The 27,387-nt window shown below is 42.3% G+C and overlaps 1 protein-coding gene across 2 annotated transcripts; it reads left to right on the forward strand.

Moving 5' to 3' along the window:
- Positions 1–1,415: 1,415 nt before the first annotated feature.
- Positions 1,416–26,510, forward strand: LOC124010581 (ATP-binding cassette sub-family B member 6-like). 2 transcript variants are annotated; one of them, XM_046323190.1, is made up of 21 exons: positions 1,416–1,621; positions 2,267–2,794; positions 4,590–4,733; positions 5,813–6,002; positions 6,261–6,353; positions 9,349–9,541; positions 10,492–10,613; positions 14,002–14,111; positions 14,368–14,433; positions 19,315–19,440; positions 20,028–20,104; positions 20,372–20,435; positions 21,076–21,161; positions 22,861–22,918; positions 23,079–23,183; positions 23,461–23,635; positions 24,076–24,188; positions 24,300–24,403; positions 24,640–24,734; positions 25,002–25,070; positions 25,337–25,479. In XM_046323190.1, exons 2-20 carry the CDS (start codon positions 2,279–2,281, stop codon positions 25,040–25,042), a joined length of 2,478 nt encoding a protein of 825 aa, XP_046179146.1. In that variant the 5' UTR covers positions 1,416–1,621; positions 2,267–2,278; the 3' UTR covers positions 25,043–25,070; positions 25,337–25,479. The 2 variants fall into 2 exon arrangements, with proteins under 2 accessions (XP_046179146.1, XP_046179145.1); XM_046323189.1 differs by lacking the exon at positions 24,300–24,403 and having other exon boundaries at positions 25,337–26,510.
- Positions 26,511–27,387: the final 877 nt, after the last annotated feature.

Genomic DNA, 27,387 nt, shown 5'->3' on the forward strand with positions numbered 1-27,387 from the left:
AACCCCAAACAGCAAGCAATGCAGGTGTTGAAGCATGTTGGCTAGGAAAAAATCCCTATAAAGGCCAAAACCTAGGAAGAAAGCTAGAGAGGAACCAGGCTATTTGGGGTGGCCAGTCCTCTTCTGGCTGTGCCGGATGGAGATTTTAACAGAGCATGGCCAAGATGTTCAAATGTTCATAAATGACCAGCATGGTCAAATAATAGGTCTGGGACAGGTAGCACGTCCGGTGAACAGGTCAGGATTCCATAGCTGCAGGCAGAACAGCCAGGTGGACTGGGGACAGAAAGGAGTCATCATGCCAGGTAGTCCTGAGTCATGGTCCTAGGGCTCAGGTCCTCTGAGAGAGAGAGAGAAAGAAAGAAAGAAAGAGAGAATTAGAGAGAGCATACTTAAATTCACACAGGACACCGGATAAGACAGAAGAAGTTCTCCAGATATAACAAACTGACCCTAGCCCCCCAACACATAAACTACTGCAGCATAAATACTGGAGGCTGAGAAAGGAGGGGTCGGGAGACACTGTGGCCCCATCCGATGATACCCTCGGACAGGGCCAAACAGGAAGTATAAAACCCCACCCACTTTGCCAAAGCACAGCTCCCACACCACTAGAGGGATATCTTCAACCACCAACTTACCATCCTGAGACAAGGCCGAGTATAGCCCACAAAGATCTCCGCCACGGCACAACCCAAGGGGGGGGGGGGGGGGGGCGCCAACCCAGACAGGAAGATCACATCAGTGACTCAACCCACTCAAGTGACGCCAAGTCTAGAACCAACAAGACACTGAACAGCTTCTACTCCCAAGCCATAAGACTGCTAAAGAGTTAATTAAATAGTTAACCAAATGGTCAAATAATCACTTTATTTCTAGTTATATGTGTATATCTATCTCAAATAACTCGTACCCCTGCACATCAACTCGGTACTAGTACCCTATGTATATAGCCAAGTTATCACTACTCATTGTCTATTTATTATTACTTGTATTAATACGTGTTATTACTTTTCTATATCTCTTTGTCAATTAATTGTTGGGATGGGCCGTAATGAAACATTTCACTGTTTGTCTGCACCTGTTGTTTACAAAGCATATGACAAATACAATTTGATTTGTAATGCATTGAACTTGCTACTCCTCATTTTGATAGGAACGATCAAAAAATGGATTTTCTTATCCATTTTAATCATCTGTAGCTAAGATATTGGTATACTAACTGACTGTATAATGTTAGCCTATTCTTCTCTGTAAGCTATGATGAGACCCAGCGTTCAGATGGCATTTTGATGTGAGGTATGATGTCTTTGTATGTACTGTCATCTACTGGCCATATATGAGATTGCGTTACATTATATTTGAACATGCTTGCTATCCACGGGGCTCTAGGACCCGGTTCAGGCAGTAGTGTTTCGTAAGAAAGTGTCGATTGTCGAGTGATGGAATACTTTACTCCATGCATGCCACAGGAAGAATAAGGACAATTTACAAGTGGATACAACAAGATTACCATTATTGTTGTTTTTGACTTTTAATATCTCTTCGCGTAAAACGGGTCATTTGTTTGGAGCTTCAATTCACTATAAATCGCTTTCCAGCACCAGCTTTTCTTGAGAAGGTGAGTGTTGTTATAACAGCAACAGATCTAAGCTAGCTAATTTAGCTAGCTAGCTATCTTGATAGGTCAGAAAGATAACGCCACAAAAGTATTTATTTACATTTTTATTTAACTAGGCAAGTCTCACAAATGATAGCTAGAGAAAAACTATACTGCTAAGGTTATTCTGAAGCTCTGTCGTTGTTGTCACATTGTTTAAATATGCCCTCTGTCAAAGAGCGGGCCACCAAGAAAAACAGGCTAACAATGCCACTGGGACAAATGCATCATGATTACCATGATAATATCTGTAGTGCTCAAGAAATTATTCCATGAGAGCAACAACATCTGAAGCATTTGTTTAGAAAGTTCCATTTCATATGACGACAAAAACATAAACATTGTATTTTTTTGGAGGGGGTGATAGTAAGGTACAGTTGTTCTGAACATTTATGTACATCCAAATTAATAATTTTATTAGTTGGAACTACAATGTGCACCATGACCTCTCTGAACTGGAGCTTGTGAGGGCTTCGTTCCTACATACCAAGCTACTCCATGGTACATTAGACCAGGTTTCTGATCTTGAGCCCTATGTGTAGGCTTAATGTGGTAGTAATATGTCTGTTATAGTGAATACTCTCTTTCCCCTCCCTGTCTTCCCAGCTACCAGCCACCATGGTGGTAGTGCAAAGCTACTGTGAGGCCAGCGCTTCCATCTCCGAAGCCTGGCTGGAGGGCGGCATCTCGCCCTGCTTCTACTTCACCCTGGTGCCCACCGTCCTGCTTACCCTCTCCTTCTTCTTCGGCGCCTTCCACTGCGTCTGCTACCGCCGCTACGGCACCGAGATGGAGCCCAAGTTCGTGCCGCGCTCGCGCCTCTACGGCCTCCAACTGGCAGTCTCCCTACTCCTCCTGCTGCAGTTCCTAGGGGGGCTGGTGTGGAGGGCAGCCGGAGGAGGGGAGCTCCCCGGCTATGTGGTGCTGTACGGCTGCCTGTCCATGCTGGGCTGGGTCTGGGCAGTGGCCCTGCTAAGGCTGGAGAGGAGGAGGGTGCTGGTGAGGGACCGGACACAGGGCCACAGCACGGTGCTGCTGCTCTTCTGGGCTGTGGCATTTTCAGCGGAGAACCTGGCCTTCGTCTCCTGGGCCAGCCCCTACTGGTGGTGGGGCCTGGAGAACACACAGCAGCAGGTGAGAGAGGACCAACGGTATTGTTGAGGGTTTAACATTATAGAATGTCCCCAATAGAGCTGACGTAACTCCTCACTCTATATATCACTCAAAGAGACACGTCTGTTCTACATGATGTATTTATATCTGAATGTTTCACAACCTTGCCTACTGAATGTGGCACTGGGGTCTGTTCAGGAGGGTGTAGCGTTAGAGGACCTTCAGATAGAAATGTATTTGTGTAGAATAAACATGTTTAACTGTCAGGTTAAGTTGGAAATGGTGTTAGATCTGTTCCTTGCATTTATGTCTATCGTTTGAAACGTTTCATCTCTTTGAATGAACCCCACAGTGAGGATGAACTGCGATCCCACTCCCTAGTTTCATTGAGGTTGTTATAAAACGTTGACATATATTGTTACTGGCTATTAGTATTAAACTTAACATTGAGTTTTTACATTCCATCACACAAGTCTAGTAATTGGCCTCCTAAAAAGTAAGTTAGTCTACTCATAGGGTGTGATACTGTATCTGCATAAATGGGACACATAGGCTAAGTTTTATGTTTCTTAAATCCCATTTCATAATGACTGTTGTGATTGTAAAAAAAATATTACAAAGCAGTTTCTCGCAAGAAGACAGCTAATATAGAAACTGGCATTCCAACCATGACACAGCAGTGAAAGGGGGTGGAACTATTGTCATTAGTCAGCTTTGAGTAACTCTAGAAGTGCAGAGTCATTGCCCTATCATGTCATTCTATATCCCTCTCCCTCTGGCCACACCCCCAAATATAAATGTCTTTTCTTCATGCCTTTTCTTAGTCCCACCCTGTGGCTGTCATTGGTCGTCCTACTCAGCATGACTTTAGATTGAACAAGTCATGTCTGGAAGTATGGCTGTTTAATATGTCTCCCAGGTGTGTTCAACTGATGCATTCTGAATACATCTTCATTAGCTTTTTACCAAGCTTTCACCATCATCGTTCTTCCAATGGGTTTTTATACCACAAAGTATATGACACGGTCCACTGTTTACTTTGTCATAATATTATGTACAGTATTTTACTTTCTACAGTCAAGTCTGACTGTAACCACTGACTCACCTCTCACCTAACCGCTGCCTCACAGAGCAGACTTGATGACAAATCTGCTGATGTGCCCTTGAGCAATGCACTTAACCATAATTGCTCCTGTAAATCGCTCTGGATAAGAGAGTCTGGTAAATGACTTAAATGTAAATTGTATGTGTTGAATGGAGTATTGAAATAATTTTTTCTGTGTTTTATGCAGTTATGCTTGTCAGTCAGCACTTATTTAAAGGAATACAAAACTCACTGATTTTTTTTGACTCCTGACGTGCACCATTTGCGATTGTATTGTATTAACAGTCCCATTGGGATTGAATTATCAGTGGACAACATGCTAAAATATAGTATGAGAGTGCAAGATTACTTTAAATAGTCAATGTGTAATTGCTACATCCATTTTGAACTAATGATCTACACCCATTGATTCTTGAAGATTATAACCTTTGAATGCCTCATGAGCTTAGTTCAACTGTCACACCCCATATGAGCTTGTTTTACTTTAATGTTTATAACATTGTAAATGTAAACAAACAGTGTATAACCTCTAAAGATGGTTAAAACTATAATGTTGATACCATGGATGGTCAGTCCTTGCATCCATAGCTCTGTCTATGTATTTGAGTGGTTCCCCTTTCTCCAGGCCATTCCCTCAGCTTTTTACCAAAACTGCAGTTTGCCCCTTTAAAGGTTCAGTCATGACTTAGCGTTTTTCATTCATTACCTCAGGTGGAATTTTCTCTGTGGTTGATGCGCTACATCGGCACAGGAACACTCTTCTTCCTGGGCCTGAAGGCTCCGGGATTACCACGGAGACCGTACATGCTCCTGATCAACGAGGACGAACGTGACGTGGAGGGCGGCACTGGCCAGGTAACCTAGTAATGTAATCATATGTTATTTCTCACATGCGCCGAATACAACAGGTGTAGACTTTACCGTGAAATGCTTACTTACAAGCCCTTAACCAACAATGCAGTTTTATGAAAATAGAGTTAAGAAAATATTTACTAAATTAACTAAAAGTTTTTTAAAAAAGAAGTTTTTAAATATCACATTAAAATAACAATAACGAGGCATTTTACAGGGGGTACCAGCACCGAGTCAATGTGCGTGGGTAGAGGTTAGTCAAGGTAATTGAGGTAATATGTACAGGGAGTTAAGGGTAAAGTGACTGCATAGATAATAAATAGTGAGTAGCCACAGTGTAAAAAAAAGGTATAGGGGTCCTGGATGGCAGGACGCTTGGCCCCAGTGATGTACTGGGCCGTATGCACTACCCTCTGTAGCGCCTTGCGGTCGGATGCCGAGCAGTTGCCATACCAGGCCTCGATGCAACCGTTCAGGATGCTCTCAATGTTGTAGCTGTAGAACTTTTTGAGGATCTGGGAACCCACCAATCTTATCAGTCTCCTGAGGAGGAATAGGCATTGTTGTGCATTCTTTGCGACTGTCTTGGTGTGTTTGGACCATGACAGTTTCTTGGTGATGTGGACACCAAGGAACTTGAAGCACTTGAAAACGGCAGCTCCATGGCTTCTGGTTGGGATATGTACAGTACGGTCACTGTGGGGATGATATCATCAATGTACTTATGGATGAAGCCGACGACTGAGGTGGTATATTCCTCAATGCCATTGGATGAATCCCGGAATTTATTCCAGTCTGTGCTAGAAAAGCAGTCCTGTAGCTTAGCATCCGCTTCATCTGACCACTTCAGTATTGAGCGAGTCACTGGTACAACCTGATTTAGTTTTTGCTTGTACGCAGTTTTTTTTTTTTTCTAGTTGCACAGGTGACATGTTGGTAGAAATTAGGTCAACCCGATTTAAGTTTGCCTGCATTAAAGTCCCCGTCCACAACCCTTTTTGTTGTTGTTTTTTGTCTCTGTCTGTATTTATAACCCCTAATATAACCCACAATAACCCCTAATATCTCTATCTGTATGCCAGCCCCTGTTGGATGGGGCAGAGGAATCCCAGTCTACCTGGCAGGACTTTGGGCAGAAGGTGCGTCTGCTGGTGCCCTACATGTGGCCCAAAGGCAGCATGCTGTTACAGGGCCTGGTGGTGCTCTGCCTGTGCCTGCTGGGTCTGGAGAGGGTCATCAATGTCTTTGTGCCCATCTACTACAAGAACATTGGTGAGAGAGCATCCCTCCTTTCGCAACATCTGCCCTAGATCCAGCTTTTATCTGGATTCCTTTTTAAATTCCTACTTGTTTGCTGTCACAGCCTTATTGGTTGTGTTGCAGGTTGTCTTTATTGGTGCTGCGCTGCATATTCTCAGAAGTATTGTGTGATATCATTGTGGCTGACATGATAATCTGCCCAGAAAAACTGTAGAAAAGATGACCTGGACTGTCAACCCTTTTCAAAACCTCTCTCTCTCATTCTCATAGTGAATGAGCTGACTGATGGAAGCAGCTGGAAGACCTTGGCCACCACTGTGTGTGTCTATGTCTTGCTCAAGTTCCTGCAAGGTGGAGGGGCAGGTAAGTGCAAGGCTCTAAAGTGCGACTCATTTGGTAAATAAAATTTTGCCCTGCGACTACTTTTTATTTTGGGAGCACTATGCAAGAAAAAAAAAATCTCCCAGATAATTGTTGTAATGATAAGACTTAGCCGTTGTTTCTGAGTTCCCTAGAGAAATAAGCGAGTGCAGATTCGTTAGTGTCCTTGTTGCACCATTAGCGGCTTGTTTCAAGCCCAACCAGGTCAAAAGATCTGACCCGTATTAGCGCCGCAACATTTTCATCTTCCTATAGCGGATAGCTGGGACCACATTTTACATTCATAACCCATGTTGTGGGCCGTTCTAAAACTATTCTCGAACCATTTGTTGACACTTTGTTCTGTCATTGGCTAGCTAGCTAACTACCTAGTGACTTGAACAGTCTATCCAGACTGGTGGCACAGAAAGAATGGAAAAGGGATAGCTTCTTCAGTAGATCAATGAATATAGCAATGAATGAATGAGGGATATATTGCATGTCATCATCACAAACCTGAGTTTTTAGAGAGACCGTGTAAAATGTTTTATCTAATGCATCTCAAACAATATGATGTATTTGCAGACTGCAGTTCGGGGCATTTTCTGATGTGGTCATTCCTTGATATCAGGAAACGTCCATTGGTGCCTGCCATTGGTCAATTCTGGTGTCATGCGACAGATGGTTTCTCGACACATGATTTATTTACATAGCAGTTTAGGATAATTAACGTGGCAGTTTAGGATAATTAACATGGCAGGTTAGGTGAATTAGCGTGGCAGGTTGGGAGAAGACTAAAGTTAGGAAAAGGGTTAGGCTTAGCTACAATGCTACACTTGTCAACAACTGTTGTCCCCAATGTGAAAGAAAGAGCCAAGGACCAATGGCGAGCATCAATGGGTGTAATTTGATGGGTCAAGAAACCCCTATATATAAAAAAATAAAAACGCCCATAATTGCAGTCTGCAATTACACCCTTCTCTCTCTCAATAGGAAAATAGTGCTTTTAATATTCCACAAATTACATTGTAATTTCAATTACTGGTATTTGTATCAACGTTTTGTAATAACCTAATGTATTTACAGTGTTACATATTCGTTTCCAGGGCACAACATGTGCTTCAAAAGCAGCTATAATTAATCAAAGCGAAATATAAGCTATATATCAATCAATTAAACAATACAGTGGGGCAAAAAAGTATTTAGTCAGCCACCAATTGTGCAAGTTCTCCCACTTAAAAAGATGAGAGGCCTGTAATTTTCATCATAGGTACACTTTAACTATGACAGACAAAAGGAGAAAAAAAATCCAGAAAATCACATTGTAGGACTTTTAATGAATTTATTTGCAAATTATGGTGGAAAATAATTATTTGGTCACCTACAAACAAGCAACATTTCTGGCTCTCACAGACCTGTAACTTCTTCTTTAAGAGGCTCCTCTTGTCCTCCACTCGTTACCTTTATTAATTGCACCTGTTTGAACTTGTTATCAATATAAAAGACCACAGCCTCCAAACAGTCACACTCCAAACTCCACTATGGCCAAGACCAAAGAGCTGTCAAAGGACACCAGAAACAAAATTGTAGACCTGCACCAGGCTGGGAAGACTGAATCTGCAATAGGTAAGCAGCTTGGTTTGAAGAAATCAACTGTGGGAGCAATTATTAGGAAATGGAAGACATATAAAACCACGGATAATCTCCCTCGATCTGGGGCTCCACACAAGATCTCACACCGTGGGGTCAAAATGATCACAAGAACGGTGAGCAAAAATCCCAGAACCACACGGGGGGACCTAGTGAATGACCTGCAGAGAGCTGAGACCAAAGTAACAAAGCCTATCATCAGTAATACACTACGCTCCCAGGGACTCAAATCCTGCAGTGCCAGACGTGTCCAGGCCCGTCTGAAGTTTGCTAGAGAGCATTTGGATGATCCAGAAGAAGATTGGGAGAATGGCATATGGTCAGATGAAACCAAAATATAACTTTTTGGTAAAAACTCAACTCGTCGTGTTTGGAGGACAAAGAATGCTGAGTTGCATCCAAAGAACACCATACCTACTGTGAAGCATGGGAGTGGAAACATCATGCTTTGGGGCGGGTTTTCTGCAAAGGGACCAGGACGACTGATCTGTGTAAAGGAAAGAATGAATGGGGCCATGTATCGTGAGATTTTGAATGAAAACCTCCTTCCATCAGCAAGGGCATTAAAGATGAAACGTGGCTGGGACTTTCAGCATGACAATGATCCCAAACACACCGCCCGGGCAATGGAGTGGCTTCGGAAGAAGCATTTCAAGGTCCTGGAGTGGCCTAGCCAGTCTCCAGATCTCAACCCCATAGAAAATCTGTGGAGGGAGTTGAAAGTCCGTGTTGCCCAGCAACAGCCCCAAAACATCACTGCTCTAGAGGAGCATGGATACCAGCAACAGTGTGTGAAAACCTTGTGAAGACTTACAGAAAACGTTTGACCTCTGTCATTGCCAACAAAGAGTATATAACAAAGTATTGAGAAACTTTTGTTATTGACCAAATACTTATTTTCCACCATAATTTGCAAATAAATTCATTAAAAATCCAACAATGTGATTTTCTGGATTTTTTTTCTAATTTTGTCTGTCATAGTTGAAGTGTACCTATGATGAAAATTACAGGCCTCTCATCTTAAGTGGGAGAACTTGCACAATTGGTGGCTGACTAAATACTTTTTTGCCCCACTGTATATATATATATATTCTGGTGCCCCTAACTTTTTAAAATTGGGAACACCAGTGATACCAATATATATATTTTTAAATTAGAGCCCTGGGTGAGGGGGAATTTCACCTCCCATATTGTCTTTCTCTGCTACACCCATTCCTTGGTCTCCTTGAGTACTTTTATTTTAAATGTCTCTCTCGCTCTATATATCTCCTCTCCCCAACCCCACTCTTACCCTTCCCCCCTGCCCTCTCCCTCTTCTTCTCTTTCCTGAACCTCACTCTCTCCCTAGGTGCGTCTGGCTTCATCAGTAACCTGCGCTCCTTCCTGTGGATCCGCGTGCAGCAGTACACCAACCGGGTGGTGCAGGTGCGTCTGTTCGGCCACTTACACTCACTGTCACTGCGCTGGCACCTGGGCCGACGCACCGGAGACGTCCTGCGTAGCATCGACCGCGGCACCTCCTCCATCAACAGCCTGCTCAGGTGAGTCTCCAAATAATTAATTGTGTGCGTGGTTTTCTGAGCCACGCACCTACCTTTTTTTAAAGGTATGCATATCTGTATTCCCAGTCTTGAGAAACCCATAGATTAGGGCCTAATGAATTCATTTCAAGTGACTGATTTTCCTTATGAACTGTAACTCAGTAAAATATTTAAAGTTGTTGCCTGTTGCGTTTTATATCTTTGTTCAGTGTATATACTGTACAGTGCCTTCAGAAAATATTCACAACCCTTGACTTTAAAAAAAACAACACATGATTTAAAAATGAAAAACTGAAATGGCTTGAGTCAATAAGTATTCAACCACTTTGTTATGGAAAACTTAAATACGTTCAGGAGTAAACATTTACTTAACAATAACATTTAAAAAGCAGACATTGAATATCCCTTTGAGCATAGTGAAGTTAGTAATTATACTTTGGATGTTGTATCAATACTCCCAAGTCACTACAAAGATACAGGCATCCTTCCTAACCCAGTTTCCGGAAAGGAAGGAAACCGCTCAGGGATTTCACCAAGAAGCCTATGGTGACTTTAAAACAGTTACAGTTACTGTTATAGGCTGTGATAGGAGTTGGCTGTAATGGCTGTGATAGGGTAGCCATCAGCGGCAGCTCACCGCTGCTAAATTAATATAGGGGAAACGCTGGACATACGTGTTTGATCTTGGTGTGATTTACCTTATCCTCAAAGTTTAGAGACTGCTTCCTCAGGGGTTTACTCAGTTGTCAAAAAGAGAGATTCAACTGTTCTCCTTTCCACCTTAAAATTGAGTCTACATTCAATTTCTTCCATCACTACCAACCAGTGTGATGTGACCCAACTATGATCCCCCTGTAGTATGTCTTAGTTTCCTAGTGTCATCCTAACCTGTGGACAGTCTGTGTGTTCATTCCGAGTTAAACCTGGCCTCCCTCTCTTTCTCTCCACAGCTACATTGTATTCAGCATCTTCCCCACCATCGCAGATATCGTCATCTCCATCATCTACTTCATCACCTACTTCAACGCCTGGTTCGGACTCATCATATTCGTCTGCATGTTCCTCTACCTCAGTGAGTACAAGGCCTCCTTTCCAGAACCAATTCAGTTATATTTCTAATGTAATAATAATTTGATCTGAGTCAAATGTGTGAAATACTTTCAAATGACGTGACCTGCACCAATGGAATAGTCCCAAAAGTGTAAATTAAATCGAATCAAAATGTATTGGTCACATGCGCCGAATACAACAGGTATTCACCTTACAGTGAAATGCCTAATTACGAGCCCCTAACCAACAATGCATTTTTAAAAAAATTAAAATACGGATAAGAAAGAAAAAAAAACAGTAATTAAAGAGCAGCAGTTCAATAACAATAGCGAGAATATGTACAGAGGGGTTCCGGTACATAGTCAGTGTGTGGGGGAACCGGTTAGTTGAGGCATTATGTACATGGGTAAAGTTATTAAAGTGACTATGCATAGATGGTAACAGAGAGTGGCAGCGGTGTAAAAGAGGGGGGGGACAATGCAAATAGTCTGGGTCTTATGGCTTTGGGGGTAGAAGCTGTTTAAGAAGCCTTTTGGACCTAGACTTGGCGCTCCGGTACCGCTTGCCGTGCGGTAGCAAAGAGAACAGTCTATGACTTTGGTGGCTAGAGTCTTCTGACACCGCCTGGTATAGAGGTCCTGGATAGCAGGAAGCTTGGCCCCAGTGATGTACTGTGCCTTTTGCACTACCCTCTATATTTCCTTGCGGACCAGGTAGTGATGCAACCAGTCAGGATGTTCTCGATGGTGCAGCTGTAGAACCTTTTGAGGATCTGAGAACCCATACCAAATCTTTTCAGTCTCCTGAGAAGGAATAGGTTTTGTCGTGCCCACTTCACGGCTGTCTTGGTGTGCTTGGACCATGTTAGTTTGTTGGTGATGTGGACACCAAGGAACTTGAAGCTCTCAACCTGCTCCACTGCAGCCCCGTCGATGAGAATGGGGGCGTGCTCGGTCCTCCTTTTCCTCTAGTCCACAGTCGTCTCGTTTGTCTTGACCACGTTGAGGGAGAATTTGTTGTCCTGGCACCACACTGCCAGGTATCTGACCTCCCTATAGGCTGTCTCGTCGTTGTCAGTGATCAGGCCTACCACTGTTGTGTCATCGGCAAACGTAATGATGGTGTCGGAGTCATGCCTGGCTGTGCAGTCATGAGTGAACAGGGAGTGCAGGAGGGGACTGAGCACACACCCCTGAGGGGCCCCTGTGTTGAGGATCAGCGTGGCGGATGTGTTTTTACCTAACCTTACCACCTAGGGTGGCCCATCGGGAGGTGTTCAATCCCAGGTTCCTTACCTTATTGATGAGCTTTGAGGACACTATGGTGTTGAATGCTGAGCTGTAGTAATTGAATAGCATTCTCACATAGGTTTTCCTTTTGTCCAGATGGGAAAGGGCCGTGTGGAGTGCAATAGAGATTGCATTATCTGTTGGGGCAGTGTGTAAATTGGAGTGAGTCTAGGGTTTCTGGGATAATGATGTTGATGTGAGCCATGACCAGCCTTTCAAAGCTACATGGCTACAGATGTGAGTGCTACAGGTCGGTAGTCATTTAGGCAGGTTTCCTTAGTATTCTTGGGCGCAGGCACTATGGGGGTCTGCTTAAAATGTTGGTATTATAGACTCGGACAAGGAGAGTTTGAAAATGTCAGTGAAGACACTTGCCAGTTGGTCATCGTATGCTCGCAATACACGTCCTAGTAATCTGTTTGGCCCTGCAGCCTTAAAAGGTCTTACTCACATCGGCTGCAGAGAGCGTGATCATAGTCTTCCGGAACAGCTGGTGTTCTCATGCTTGTTTCAGTGCCATTTGCCTCGAAGTGAGCATAGAAGTAGTTTAGCTCATTTGGTAGGCTCGTGTCACTGGGCAGCTCTCGGCTGTACTTCCCTTTGTAGTCTGTAATGGTTTGCAAGCCCTGCCACATCCAACGAGCATCAGAGCCGGTGTTGTACGATTCAATCTTAGTCCTGAATTGACACTTTGCCTGTTTGATGGTTCGTTGAAAGGCATAGTGGGATTTCTTATAAGCTTCCGGGTTAGAGTCCCGCTCCTTGAGTGGCAGCTCTAGCCTTTAGCTCAGTGCGGATGTTTCCTGTAAACCATGGCTTCTGGTTGGGGTATGTACGTACGGACACTGTGGGGACGACGTCATTGATGCACTTATTGATGAAGCCAGTGACTGATGTGGTGTACTCCTCAATGCCACCGAAGAATCCTGGAACATATTCCAGTCTGTGCTAGCAAAACAGTCCTGTAGCTTAGCATCTGCTTCATCTGACCACTTTTTTTATTGATCTAGTCACTTCCTTTTGCTTGAAAACAGGAATCCGGAGGATAGAATTGTGGTCAGATTTGCCATGTGGAGGGCGAGGGAGAACTTTGTATGTGTCTTTTGTGTGTGGAGTAACGGTGGTCTAGAGTTTTATTTTTTATTTTTTTCACTGGTTGCACATTTAACATGCTGATAAAAATTTGCTAAGTTTCTCTGCATTAAAGTTCCCTGCAACTAGGAGCGCTGCCTCTGGGTGAGTGTTTTCTTGTTTGCTTATGTCGGAATACAGCTCATTCAATGCTGTCTTAGTGCTAGCCTCTGACTGTGGTGGTATTTAAACAGCTACGAAAAATACAGATGAAACCTCTTAAGTAGATAGTGTGGTCTACAGCTTATCATACTCTATCTCAGGCGAGCAATAGCTCGAGACTTCCTTAGATATTTACAGAAATACATAGTCCCCTCCCCTTGTCTTACCAGATGCCGCTGTTCCGCCACTGTTCCTGCCGGTACAGAGTATAACCAGCCAGCTGTATGCTGATAGTGTCATCGTTCAGCCATGACTCCGTGAAGCATAAGATATTACAGTTTTCAATGTCCTGTTAGTAGTTTAATCTTGCGCATAGGTCATCTATTGTATTCTCCAAAGATTGCACTTTTGCCAGCAGAATGGAAGGAAGTGGGGGTTATTTGATCGCCTGCGAATTCTCAAAAGGCAGCCCGCCCTTTGGCCCCTTTTTCTCCACCACCTCTTCACGCATATCACAAGGGATCTGGGCATGTTCCCGAGAAAGCTGTATATAGTTTGCGTTGGGCTTGTCAGACTCATTAAAAGAAAAAAAGGATTCTGCCAGCCCGTGGGGAGTAAACACAATCCTGATGTCCAGAAGTTAATTTCGGTCATAAGAGACGGTAGCGGCAACATTATGTACAAAATTTGTTTAAAAATAAGTTACAAACAAAAAACACAATCGGTTGGGGACACGTTAAACGTCTGCCTTCTTCTTCGGTGCCATTTTTAATCAACTCCAAGCTAAATCAATCACACCTATTTGAAAGTATTTTACATATGTGTTCGACCAAGATCCGGTAATACCAATGTAATATTTCATAATGGTCCATCGATACATCTCTTCAGCCCTTACCATCATCATCACGGAATGGAGGACCAAGTACAGGCGAGACATGAACACCCAGGACAACAACACAAAGTCCAAGGCTGTGGACTCCCTGCTCAACTTTGAGACGGTACCGAGATGGTCCCATTGACCTTTAACCTCTACTTGGAATGTGTTCTTTAGGGCACACAACAGAAAATGTTTAAAAACATTATTCAACATTAACATTCCAGGTAGTCCCTCCCAGTTTGTCTGTTTGATGCTTAATGAACACGACCCAGAATCCCTACCTGCCATGGTGGCACATGAAGTTGCCCGCAAACATATTGCATTTCTGCAACTTCAGAGTTGCTTCATGGCTGCGATTTGTGATGTTTTTCCAACAGGTGAAGTACTACAACGCAGAGAATTACGAGGTGAACCGTTTTGAGGACGCCATCCTGAAGTATCAGGTAATCCAGGCTATAGATGTCAAACTCTGATGAGTTGAGAATATAGATCTGAGTTCATTTACACCAGAGTGCTTGCTTTGGTTTTTCACATGCACAGTCCCAAGATCCCAGCAGAAATCAGCTTTTCATATATATGACTTTCATTTATCTGTCCAGTCTTTCATATTTAGCCAACAGTTGCATTCATGAGTTGTATTGACAAATGTCAATAATAAAAATTAGGTCAGCCAAAGCAAAAATCTGATAAACATAAATTTATATGAGTGCTGTAAGTACAGAAGTTGTTTGTTCATTGGGAAATGAATGTCCAACTAGCCAGTGATAACTGGAGTTTGACAGCAATTATGTAAGCGTATTACAGTATTAAATTACAGACACTTTGTCCTGGGATTCCCTATGATCTTCTATGTAGAAGAACCCCTTATCTTCTAACGATTCTTGTGTTGCTTGTGAGTGTTCGTGGGAGTCTCATCTTTTCATATACTGTATAGCTTTTAATAGTTTGTAGCTCAAACCATTCGGACTCTTTACAAAACCCTGCCCTAGTCTCCTTCAAGATCCACCCTTTTCTCACAAATACCACTCTAACTCAACCCCTGTTAATCTCACAGACTAAGGATGCAGAAGAAATAGACAAATCCAATGTTACAATCCAGAAGTCTGTAACGCAAACACACTATCTATACAGTTAGAAGTCCTAAATCACGCCTTCATTATGGTGGTGCTCATTGTCTTAACTTGCAAGCCCCTACCCAGCATTGCAGTATTTCAATATAATATCAAAAAAGTATAATAAGAAAATGTTTTGTAATAACACAAGAAATAAGAGAGGAAGCTCTATACAGGGTACATGTGCAGGGATACTGGAGTTAGGTATGTACATGTAGGCAGGGATTAGGAGAAAGTGACTGGTAGCAGGATAAATAATAATAGTAAACAGGATGGCAGAAGTGTGTGTGTGTGTGTGTGTGTGTGTGTGTGTGTGTGTGTGTGTGTGTGTGGTGAGTGTGTGTGTGTGTGTGTGTGTGTGTGTGTGTGTGTGTGTGTGTGTGTGTGTGTGTGTGTGTGTGTGTGTGTGTGGTGAGTGTCAGCAGGTGTGACAGACGGATGAATACACAGTGCCTTCAGAAAGTATTCATACACCTTGACTTATTCCACATTTTGTTTTTACAGCCTAAATTCAAAATCGATTAAATAGAATTTTGTCTCACCCATCTACACACAATACCCCATAATGAGTAAGTGAAAATGTGTTTTTAGACATTTTTGCAAATGTATTTCAAATGAAATACAGAAATATCAAATTAACTTAACTTTTCACTCACAGGAGTCAATACTTTGTAGGAGCACTTTTCACAGTGATTACGGCTGTGAGTCTTTCTGGATGGGTCTCTAAGAACTTTCCACACCTGGATTGTGTAACATTTGCCCATTTTTATTCTTTAAACACTCTTCAAGCTCTGTCAAATTGGCTGTTGATCATTGCTAAACAACCATTTTCAGATCTTGCCTTAGATTGTAAAGTAGATTTAAGTCAAAACTGTAACTCAGCCACTCAGGAACATTTACTGTCTTCTTGGTAAGCAACTCCAGTGTAGATTTGACTTTGCGTTTTAGGTTATTGTCCTGCTGAAAGGTGAATTCATCTTTCAGTGTCTGGTGGAAAGCAGACTCAACCAGGTTTTCCATGAAGGATTTTGCCTGCTTGGTTCCATTCCGTAAAAAAAAAAAGAAAATCTGAAAAACTCCTCAATCCTTAATGATTACAAGCATACCCATAACATGATGCAGCCACCACAATGCTTGAAAATATGGAGAGTTACGGTACTCAGTTAATTGCTTTGACACATTTCTTGCAGCAGGTAGTCTAGTAATTAGTGTTGGGCCAGTACCATGAACGGTTGCTGGATTGAATCTCCGAGCTGACAAGGTAAAAATCTGTCGTTCTGCCCCTGAGGAAGGCAGTTAACCTACTGTTCCCCGGGCGCCGAAAACGTGGATGTCGATTAAGGCAGCACTCTGCACCTCTCTGATTGAGGGGTTGGGTTAAATGCGGAAGACACATTTCAGTTGAATACATTCAGTTGGACAACTGATTAGGTATCCCAACTTTCCCTTTCCCTATTACTTTAGTACCTTGTTGGAAACAGGATGCATGTTTTAGAATATTTGTATTCTATACAGGCTTACTTCTTTTCACTCTGTCAATTAGTTTAGTATTATGGAGTAACTACAATGTTGTCGCTCCATCCTCAGCTTTCTTCTATCACAGCCAAGTAACTGTTTTAAAGTCACCATTGGCCTCATGGTGAAATTCCTGAGCGGTTTCCTTCCTCTCCGGCAACTGAGTTAGGAAGGATGCCTGTATTTTTGTAGTGACTTGGTGTATTGATACATCAGCCAAAGTGTAGTTAATAACTTCACCATGCGCAAAGATATTCAACGTTAGCTTTTTTTTATCTACCTATAGGTGCCCTTCTTTGGTGCCCTTCTGCATTGGAAAATCTCTGGTCATTGTGGTTGAATCTGTGTTTGAAATTCACTGCTCATCTGAGGGACCTTACAATTATCTGTATGTGTGGGGTACAGAGATGAGGTAGTCATTCAAAAGTCATGTTCAACACTTACTGCACACAGAGTGAGTCCATGCGACTAATGTGACTTTAAGCACATTTTTACTCCTAACTTATTAAGACTTGCCGTAACAAAGATGTTAAATACTTATTGACGCAAGACACTTCAGCTTTTAATTTTTAATTGATTTGTAAAGATGTCTAAAATGTATAATTCCACTGTGTGTGTGTGTGTGTGTGTGTGGAGCAGTGACGAAAAAATCTAAATTGAATCCATTCAGGCTGTAACACAACAGAATGTGGAAAAAGTCATAAATAGTTTCTGAAGGCGTTTTACATGTTAACAAAAGTGACTGGTAGCATATATTTAAATACTATGGTAATATACGAATGATAATATATACAGTTGAAGTCGGAAGTTCACATACAACTTAGCCAAATACATTCAAACTCAGTTTTTCACAATTCCTGACATTTAATCATAGTAAAAATTCCCTGCATTAGGTCAGTTAGGATCACCACTTTATTTTATGAATGTGAAATGTCAGAATAACAGTAGAGAGAATGATTAATTTCAGCTTTTATTTCTTTCATCACATTCCCAGTGGGTCAGAAGTTAACATACACTCAATTAGTATTTGGTAGCATTACCTTTCAATTGTTTAACTTGGGTCAAATGTTTCAGGCAGCCTTCCACAAGCTTCCCACAATAAGTTGGGTGAATTTTGTCCCGTTCCTCCTGACAGAGCTGGTGTAACGGAGTCAGGTTTGTAGGCCTCCTTGCTGGCACACGCTTTTTCAGTTCAGCCCACAAATTTTCTATAGGGTTTAGGTCAGGGCTTTGTGATGGCCACTCCAATACCTTGACTTTGTTGTCCTTAAGCCATTTTGAAGTATGATTGGGGTCATTGTCCATTTGGAAGACCCATTTGCAACCAAGCCTTAACTTCCTGACTGGTGTCTTGATATGTTGCTTCAATATATCCAAATAATTTTCCAGCCTCATGATGCCATCTATTTTGTGAAGTGCACCAGTCCCTCCTGCAGCAAATCACCCCCACAACATGATGCTGCCACCCCCGTGCTTCATGGTTGGGATGGTGTTCTTCGGCTTGCAAGCCTCCCCCTTTGTCCTCCAAACATAACGATTGTCATTATGGCCAAACAGTTTTGTTTCATCAGACCAGAGCACATTTCTCCAAATAGTACGATTTTTGTCCCCATGTGCAGTTGCAAACCGTAGTCTGGCTTTTTATGGCGGTTTTGGAGCAGTGGCTTCTTCCTTACTGAGCGGCCTAACAGGTTATGTCGATATAGGACTCGTTTTACTGTGGATAGATACTTTTGTACCTGTTTCCTCCAGCATCTTCATGAGGTCCTTTGCTGCTGTTCTGAGATTGATTTGCACTTTTCGCACCAAAGTACGTTCATGTCTAGGAGACAGAACGAGTCTCCTTCCTGAGCGGTGTGACGGCTGCGTGGTCCCATGGTGTTTCTACTTGCGTACTATTGTTTGTACAGATGAACGTGGTACCTTCAGGCGTTTTGAAATTGCTCCCAAGGATGAAACCGACTTGTGGAGGTCTACAATTGTTTTTTTTTGCTGATTTCTTTTGCTTTTCCCATGATGTCAAGCAAAGAGGCACTGAGTTTGAAGGTAGGCCTTGAAATACATCCACAGGTACACCTCCAATTGACACAAATTATGTCAGTTAGCCTATCAGAAGCTTCTAAAGCCATGACATCATTTTCTGGAATTTTCCAAGCTGTTTAAAGGCACAGTCAACTTAGTGTATGTACATTTCTGACCCACTGGAATTGTGATACAGTGATAGAAGTGAAATAATCTGTCTGTAAACAATTGTTGGAGAAATTACTTGTGTCATGCACAAAGTAGATGTCCTAGCCGACTTGCTAAAACTGTAGTTTGTTAACAAGAAATGTGTGGCTTGGTTGAAAAACGAGTTTTAATGACTACAACCTAAGTGTATGTAAACCTCCGACTTCAACTGTACATGTAAACAGGAGTAATAGTGACCAGTAGCAGAATGAATAGATGTATACAACAACAAAAAATTGACCACCTCAGAAGCATAGTTAAATAGAGCTTGCCATCATTAATGATGTTCTAGGATTTTAGAACTGCAACCAGCAGACATTTCTTTAGCTTTTGTATCTCTATCCTGGTTCTAGGTCTGTTCAGCAGTGCAAACAGACAGCACAAACCGATCTGGGACCAGACTATAACTCTTTTGATTGTACTGTTGCGTTTGTGGCCTTTTTATCTGTCTGTCCCCTCCCGTCTTAGACCTCAGAGTGGAAGACACAAGCTTCTCTGGCCTTCCTAAACCAGACACAGAACCTGATCATCGGTTCAGGTCTACTGGCCGGGTCACTGCTCTGTGCCTACTTTGTCCAGGAGGGCAAGTTTAAGGTACTGAGCTCAGAGCCATTACTAGCTTAAAGGGAAAGTTGAGTATTTTACAATTTAATGTTAGATGGTTCCTCACCCTGACAATAGTCTATGAACCAGGACTATGATCATTTATCCATGTTTGGTTTTAGTAAATAACCACTTTCAGGGTGAGAAACTATTTAACATGAAGTTGTGAACTACTGAAGTTCCCGGAAAAGGTCTAGATACTCATCCACTTTTCTCTACTCTATGCTATGGCTATGTTGTTTTTTGGCTCTATGTCCTACATTAGATTAGAAAACGTTATTATACTCTATTAAGGAAATTATTTGTAACTTGCTTTGCCGACAAAAGCAATCAATACAAATGCACAACATCACTACTAGGCCGTGCAGCCTTGCTACTTTATGCATGTATGTTTTCATGCATGTTTGAACATTTGCTAAAAAACATACTTTTGCACACAGTGTTGTGGTACTACATGTTTTTCTCAGTAATACATGTAGTATATGAAGTATACATTCAAGTCAGATGCTGTGAACTTTAGCCTGGTTAAACAAAACTGAACCAAGTGGTTTAACCAGGCTAATGCACTCTATTTCCAGGTTGGAGACTTTGTCCTCTTTGGCACCTACATCATCCAGCTCTACACCCCTCTCAACTGGTTTGGAACCTACTACAGGTGAGAGGTGTTATGGGCTGGGTTTCAATTCTACTTCCTGTCACCTTCTCTAGTCTCTTTTATGTCTGTCACTTATAGCTAAATTGACTGTATTGGTTTCCACCATATTGCTTCCACATGTCTGACTTGATCAGGAAAGACACAAGCAAATGAAGCTAGACTATTGACACAGATCTATGGAAGGCATTGTTTGTAGCATCATGTACTACGGTACCCATAATGCACAACTGGTTCTCTTTATAATACTTATGTCCTCAACCTCCACAGAATGATCCAGAACTCCTTTATTGACATGGAGAGCATGTTTAAGCTCTTCACAGAGGAAGAGGAGGTAATTTTGAAATTGGTTGTCAATGACCAGCTTTTTGGTGTGTATGGGAGATACTCAATTGGAAAAGTCTGTCCTCTCCTCCATTCCTCCACCCTCCGTGACCTGGAAAAACGATAAGTGATCGAGAAGTACCAATTCGCAAGTAGGTAGTTTTCTCCCATCCTCGACTACCTACTTCGACCGAGGATGCACAATAGTATCCTCGTAGCAGAAAGCATGGAAGTGTTTTAAAATCTCTTCAAATCAGCTTTTGTTTTCTCGGAGTATAAAAGCATGTTCACATTTAAAAACAATACACTATATACAAAAGGATAAGTCCTTTTATCTATAAAATGTCGTGCACAACTAGCTAATTTAGTTTTTTATCACTACACATTTATTTTGCTGTAAGCATCATTTGCCTGATGATGCGTCAGTGTAGAAAGTCTAATTTCATGAAAAGCTTATTTGTTTCCACGTTCCTTCTCCTTGTCACCTCTCCTTGATTACCTTCAACCTTTTTCAAACGAGGCGAGGACGGGAGGGAGGAGGCAAGCAAAACCAATCGAGATTCTCCCTGTGTCAGAATCTAATCTTTGCATTTCATTATGGGAAATAAATTTTTTGTAATTTGATGTGCTTTATTTTGATTTCTCTTCAGGTGAAGGACATGGTGAATGCAGGGAACCTTCTCTATAAACTGGGAAAAGTGGAGTTTGAGAATGTGTACTTTAACTACACTGACGGGTAAGTCCCGTCAGGGTAAGTTTGTATTTATTTATATTCAGGTCTTGTTTTGACTGATGAAACGTGTTTAGGCTATACACAGAGACTGATTCAGAAACAGTTTGATGAATAATTATATTTGTGGTAGTTCCAGCGTTCTCCTTTGAGTGGCGACATAGGTCTGGGTGCCTTGTAAGGATCTGACGGCGAGTGGGTAATGACTTTGTCCCCACAGTGACTGTACGCACATACCCCAACCAGAAGCCATGGATTACAGGCAACATCCGCACTGAGCTAAAGGGTAGAGCTGCCGTTTTCAAGGAGCAGGACTCTAACCCGGAAGCTTATAAGAAACCACGCTACGCCCTCCGACGAACCATCAAACAGGCAAAGCATCAATACAAGACTAAGATTGAATCGTACTACACTGGCTACGACTCTCGTCGGATGTGGCAGGGCTTGCAAACTATTATAGACTACAAAGGGAAGCACAGCTGCGAGCTGCCCAGTGACACACGCCTACCAGACGAGCTAAATTACTTCTATGCTCGCTTCGAGGCAAGTAACACTAAAACATGCATGAGCGCATCAGCTGTTCCGGACGACTGTGTGATCACACTCTCCATAGCCAATGTGAGTAAGACCTTTAAGCAGGTCAACATTCACAAGGCCGCAGTGCCAAACGGATTACCAGTACGTGTACTCAGAGCATGTGCTGACCAACTGGCAAGTGTCTTCACTGACATTTTCAACCTGTCCCTGTCTGAGTCTGTAATACCAACACGTTTCAAGCAGACCACCATAGTCCCTGTGCCCAAGAACACTAAGGTAACCTGCCTAAATGGACTACAGGTAAAGGAGGACCGAGCACAACCCCAATTCTCATTGACAGGGCTGTAGTGGAGCAAGCTTCAAGTTCCTTGGTGTCCACATCACCAACAAACTATCATGGTCCAAACACACCAAGACAGTCGTGAAGAGGGCACGACAAAGCTATTCCCCCTCGGGAGACTGAAAATATTTGGCATGGGTCCTCAGATCTTCAAAAGTTACTACAGCTGCACCATCATTACTGCCTGGTATGGCAACTGCTCTGCCTCCGACCACAATGCACTACAGAGGGTAGTGCGTTCGGCCCAGTACATCACTGGGGCCAAGCTTCCTGCCATCCAGGACCTCTATACTAGGCAGTGTCAGAGGCAGGCCCTAAAAATTGTCAAAGACTCCAGCCACCCTAGTCATAGACCGTTCTCTCTGCTACCCCACAGCAAGCGGTACCGGAGCGCCAAGTCTAGGTCCAAAATGCTTCTTAACAGCTTATCAAATGGCTACCCAGACTAGTTGCATTACCCCCCCCCCTCTCTTTTACGCTGCTGCTACTCTCTGTTATTATCTATGCATAGTCACTTTAACTCTACCTACATGTACATATTACCTCAACTAACTGGTTCCCCCGCACCATGACTCTGTACCGGAATCCCCTGTATAAAGCCTCGCTATTGTTATTTTACTGCTGCTGTTTATTTTTTTATATATTTTTTTTACTTATCTGTTTTTTACTTAACAATTATTTTTATTAAAATTGCGCTGTTGTTTTAGGGCTTGTAAGTAAGCATTTCACACTAAGGTCTACACCTGTATTATTCGGGCGCGTTTGACAAATCAAATTTGATTAAATATATATTTTGTGCTTCTGTGTGTTTTTTTATTTTTTTTTTAGGAAAGAGATCCTTAAGGACGTATCATTCACTGTGCAGCCAGGCCAGACTGTTGCATTGGTAAGATTGGATTCGAAGCTTCCGAGCATTACCCAAAGGTTACGCACACTTGAGCAGTGTTTGATTTCTCTCTCAGTCATGGGATGGTTTGTGTCTGGACCATGTGTAGTACAGATGTTTCTTGCTTCTCAACAGTTTGTGTCTTTGTTGACATCCCTAGGTTGGCCAGTCAGGGTGTGGTAAGAGCACCATCCTTCGCCTGCTCTTCCGTTTTTATGACGTCCAGGGAGGATGCATCCGCATCGATGGCCAGGACATCTCTACGGTGAGTAATTTGCCCAGTTGCACAAAAATAGTTCCCAGACAAACTGCCTTGCTAGCAGATGCTGTATATAACATTAGGTTTGTTATATGTTGGTGGTCTTCTGGTTCAGTTAGACAGTATAGTTAATATGATACACACCTGGGTCATGTTCATTAGGCTCCAAATTAAGAATAAACTATTATCAGGACGTTTGAAAACATTTTTCCGTTGCGTGTCCTAATGAGCTTGACCTTGTATTAATATAGTGTGTTCTGAGCCTCTTGGTATCTGGGTGCAGGTGAAGCAGGTGTCTCTGCGTGCCCACATTGGCGTGGTGCCCCAGGACACGGTCCTCTTCAACGACAACATCCGCGACAACATCCGCTACGGACGAATCTCTGCCAGCGACCACGAAGTGGAGGAGGCGGCTATCGCCGCAGACATTCACAAGAAGATCCAGACGTTCCCAGAAGGTATGGAAATACCACAGCCTCTTTTTCTGGTTTCCCAGACACTGATTAAGCCTTGTCCTTAGACTAAAACACTATTTCAGTGGAGATTCTCTATCGAGTCAGTAGGCTTAATCTGGCTTAATCTGGGCCTGGAAACCAGAACTGTATGTTGCCATTATATTTCTGTCTGTAGTTAACTAGGCTTAATCTGGGCCTGGAAACCAGAACTGTATGTTGCCATTATATTTCTGTCTGTAGTTAACCTGAAGGTGGCTTATGGTGTCAATATTGTTGTTTTAAGGGTTTGTATTTGCTAACCCCATTTGCAGAATAATTTTGACATCTAAATCTCCTCAAACAAGTAGGGAAATTTGCAGCGTTCACACAGTAGCTGCCAGGTGCATTGTTACTGTATGAGGTGGGTGACATTTGTGTCTGTTTTCTGTCTGTCCCCCTCCCAGGATACGACACCCAGGTGGGAGAGAGGGGTCTGAAGCTGAGCGGGGGGGAGAAGCAGAGGGTGGCTATCGCCCGGACCATCCTCAAGGCCCCTCAGATCATCCTGCTCGATGAGGTAAACTTTCAGGAAAGGCCACAAGGAGGGTCAATGACCGTGTTCAAATAGATGCCCCGAGACACTGATCTTGGGTCAGTTTCATTTTTTCATTTTTTTTTTCCATTTTAGGCTAAGTTTAGGATTGGGGAGGGAAAGCTGGTCCTAGATCTTTACCTAGAAGAAACTTCACCCGGAGCGTTCAAATACTTTAAAAACACACTTCAAATTGATAGGTAAACACAATGGCTCTATCACTTAGCTTTCACCAGTCCAGCCATGTCCAATCAAATATTTTTTCAAGAACGAGAGGAAGCAAGGATGCATTCTTAACGTATTTGATGAGGGCCAATGTTTGCCCCCACACCACTGATCCTCCTGTCATATTGTGTTACAGTGGATTAATACAAGTTCACTGAACTTGAATATTTTAGTCATGTTATTTATCTCATAAAGTTTTCCCTCTACACAGGCCACATCTGCTCTCGACACACAGACGGAGCGCAACATTCAGGCGTCGCTCACCAAAGTGTGCTCCAATCGGACCACCATCGTCGTGGCTCACAGGTAAGGGATGGGTCTCAGGTGGACAAAAATGCATGTATAGAGGGAACCCATACATTAGGATTAGTGGAGACTGCTGAGGGGAAGGTGGCTGATAATGGCTGGAATGCAGCGAATGGAATGGCATCATGATGTATTGGATACCATTCCACTCCAGCCATTACCACTAGCCTGTCCTCCTCAATTATGGTACCAACTAATACCCTTCTAATGTTAAGCTTATATGGTTTGGATCTGTCTTTAGTCTGATTGTGAATCGTCTGTCTTCAGGTTGTCGACCATCATCGGTGCCGACCAGATTCTTATTCTAAGTGACGGTCAGATAGCAGAGCGAGGACGGTGAGGGAATGGTTGAAAGAGTGATTGTTCTATTTCTGCACACTCCACAAGCCTATTCAAATCAAAATATTGTTTTATGCTCGTCAAGAAACAAACATCTAAAGAATGTATGTAAATGCCAAGAATGGGACAGGCCAATGTTTATGATGCTTCTCACACTATAGTCCTATTCTCAAAACCATATAGTGGGAACATCTTGGCGATGATGTTAATGGTGATTGTGTGTCCCCATTGTAACTACATATTATCCACTTTCTCCCTCCCAGGCATGATGAGCTGCTGGCTAAGGGAGGGTTGTACTGTGACATGTGGATGAAGCAGCAACATGCCCAGGACTCAGACTCAGCCTCTGACACAGAAGCCAAAGACAGGAAGTCTGAGAAACTACAGCCCCCATCAGTCACTGCAGGCCACAGGAGCCACTGAGTATAGAGTGAGAGGTTAAAGGATATGTAGACATTGTGAGGAGATGGAGGAGGACGAGAGACGCAGTGAGAGTATTAGATACCTCAAAAGGCTGTTTTGTGTGCACTTTTTTCAGGTATCTGTCCATCGAGGTTCATTCGGTCATGAGTGAAGTTTTAAGCAGATATTTATTGGTAATTTAATGTTTGATCATTCAATCAAAATGTTTGTGCCATGAATGCCTCGGGCCAGTTGTTTTTAAGTGTATTCAGGATCGTGTTCATTGGGTTAACAGAAAATTTTTTAAAACGTTTTAAAATCTAAAATTAGTGTTTCTTATTGGACAAGTCCAGGAAGTCCCTCCTTATTGCAGTCTGTTTTGATCAGTTTTCTGCGTAATTAATCTCACTTGCCCCACCGCAATTTTTTGAAATTGAGTCAAATGCTCGTTAACGTGTCGGAAAATATACAAGAACGAGTAGCGCCCTCCCACACACACTCTTTCTGCAAGTTACGGGCAAGTCTAGGGGCCAAATGTCCCCTCCCCTTCCAAAATGTGAAAGATCTGAACACCTGCAAAATCCTAATTTATCCAAATAATCAGTGGCAAAAATCTGTGCACCTCGCTGTTGTCACATCCCACAGTCTGTTGACATACACTACGATACCAGTTCTGTTACATGCGTCTGTCCACAAGAGATTATTGCCTAATGAACATGACCAGGACTCAGTATAATTTGTCCTTTTTCTGTCTGAAGTCGGTTGACTGCAGCCGTCCAGAGAAGTGGCAACAAGTCCAAAGTAGACTAATACCTACCCTTAAGCGCAGGTATAGGCAGTTTGGCACAGTGTCTCACAAAACTTTGAATTGTTGACTAATGTTTAGGGGTTGACTAATGTTTAGGGGTTGACGAATGTATTAGTTTTATTTACAGCATCTAGAGATTATTTTATTTTTACTATACCCACTTTAAGCTTATTTTTTTAGCTATTATACAAGCAATAGACTTACATTGTACTTTATAGACTAATGAAACGATTGTTGCACTCTTTAAAAAAAAACTATAAGTACAAAGGTATGTGTACAAGAACTTCAACTTTAAAAAATTTATTTGGTTATTAGTAAAACAGATATTTAGTCTGTGTTTGGTCTGTTTCACATCCAAGCTGCATCAATTTTACCCCAATCAGACTCGGGTCTAGATGTTGACTGATGCATGCCAAATTATCCTGTAACTTTTATTTGTCACTAATGGTGATCAATAAGAACTACTGGCAGTATATTAAAGAAAACAGAATCGGTAGAATTGACTAAATTCACAGCGGAAACGCAAACCTTTCTCTATGAATGAACTCAGAATCCGCAAGCCTGTCTGTGCTGCTACCCTTTTTGAGTAAAGAACTACTGTCAGTGTATCTTTATTTTAATGGAAGAAATATGTCTGTTTTTGAATTTGTTAATATCTATGCCTTGCATTCCCAAGACAGTGTGTAGTTTGTCAATATCTGTTGATAATAATCATACTCCATTTACAGTACGTATTGTCAAATTCTGTTTAATTAATTTTTTTAAAGGACCATAAGGGAAGATCTAGCCATTTAGCTGAACTTGAGTTATTTGAGAGAGAATGTGGACTTTACACTACCGTTCAAATGTTTGGGGTCACTTAGAAATGTCCTTGTTTTTGAAAGAAAAGCTCATATATTTGTCCATTTAAATAACATCAAATTGATCAGAAATACAGTTAATGTTGTAAATGACTATTGTCGCTGGAAACGGCAGAGTTTTTTTAAATGGAATATCTACATAGGCGTACAGAGGCCCATTATCAGCAACCATCACTCCTGTGTTCCAATGGCACATTGTGTTAGCTAATCAAAGTTTATAATTTTAAAAGGCTAATTGATCATT

This window comes from Oncorhynchus gorbuscha, linkage group LG23, assembly GCF_021184085.1.
Source record: "Oncorhynchus gorbuscha isolate QuinsamMale2020 ecotype Even-year linkage group LG23, OgorEven_v1.0, whole genome shotgun sequence".
In the NCBI taxonomy this organism is placed as follows: Eukaryota; Metazoa; Chordata; class Actinopteri; order Salmoniformes; family Salmonidae; genus Oncorhynchus; species Oncorhynchus gorbuscha.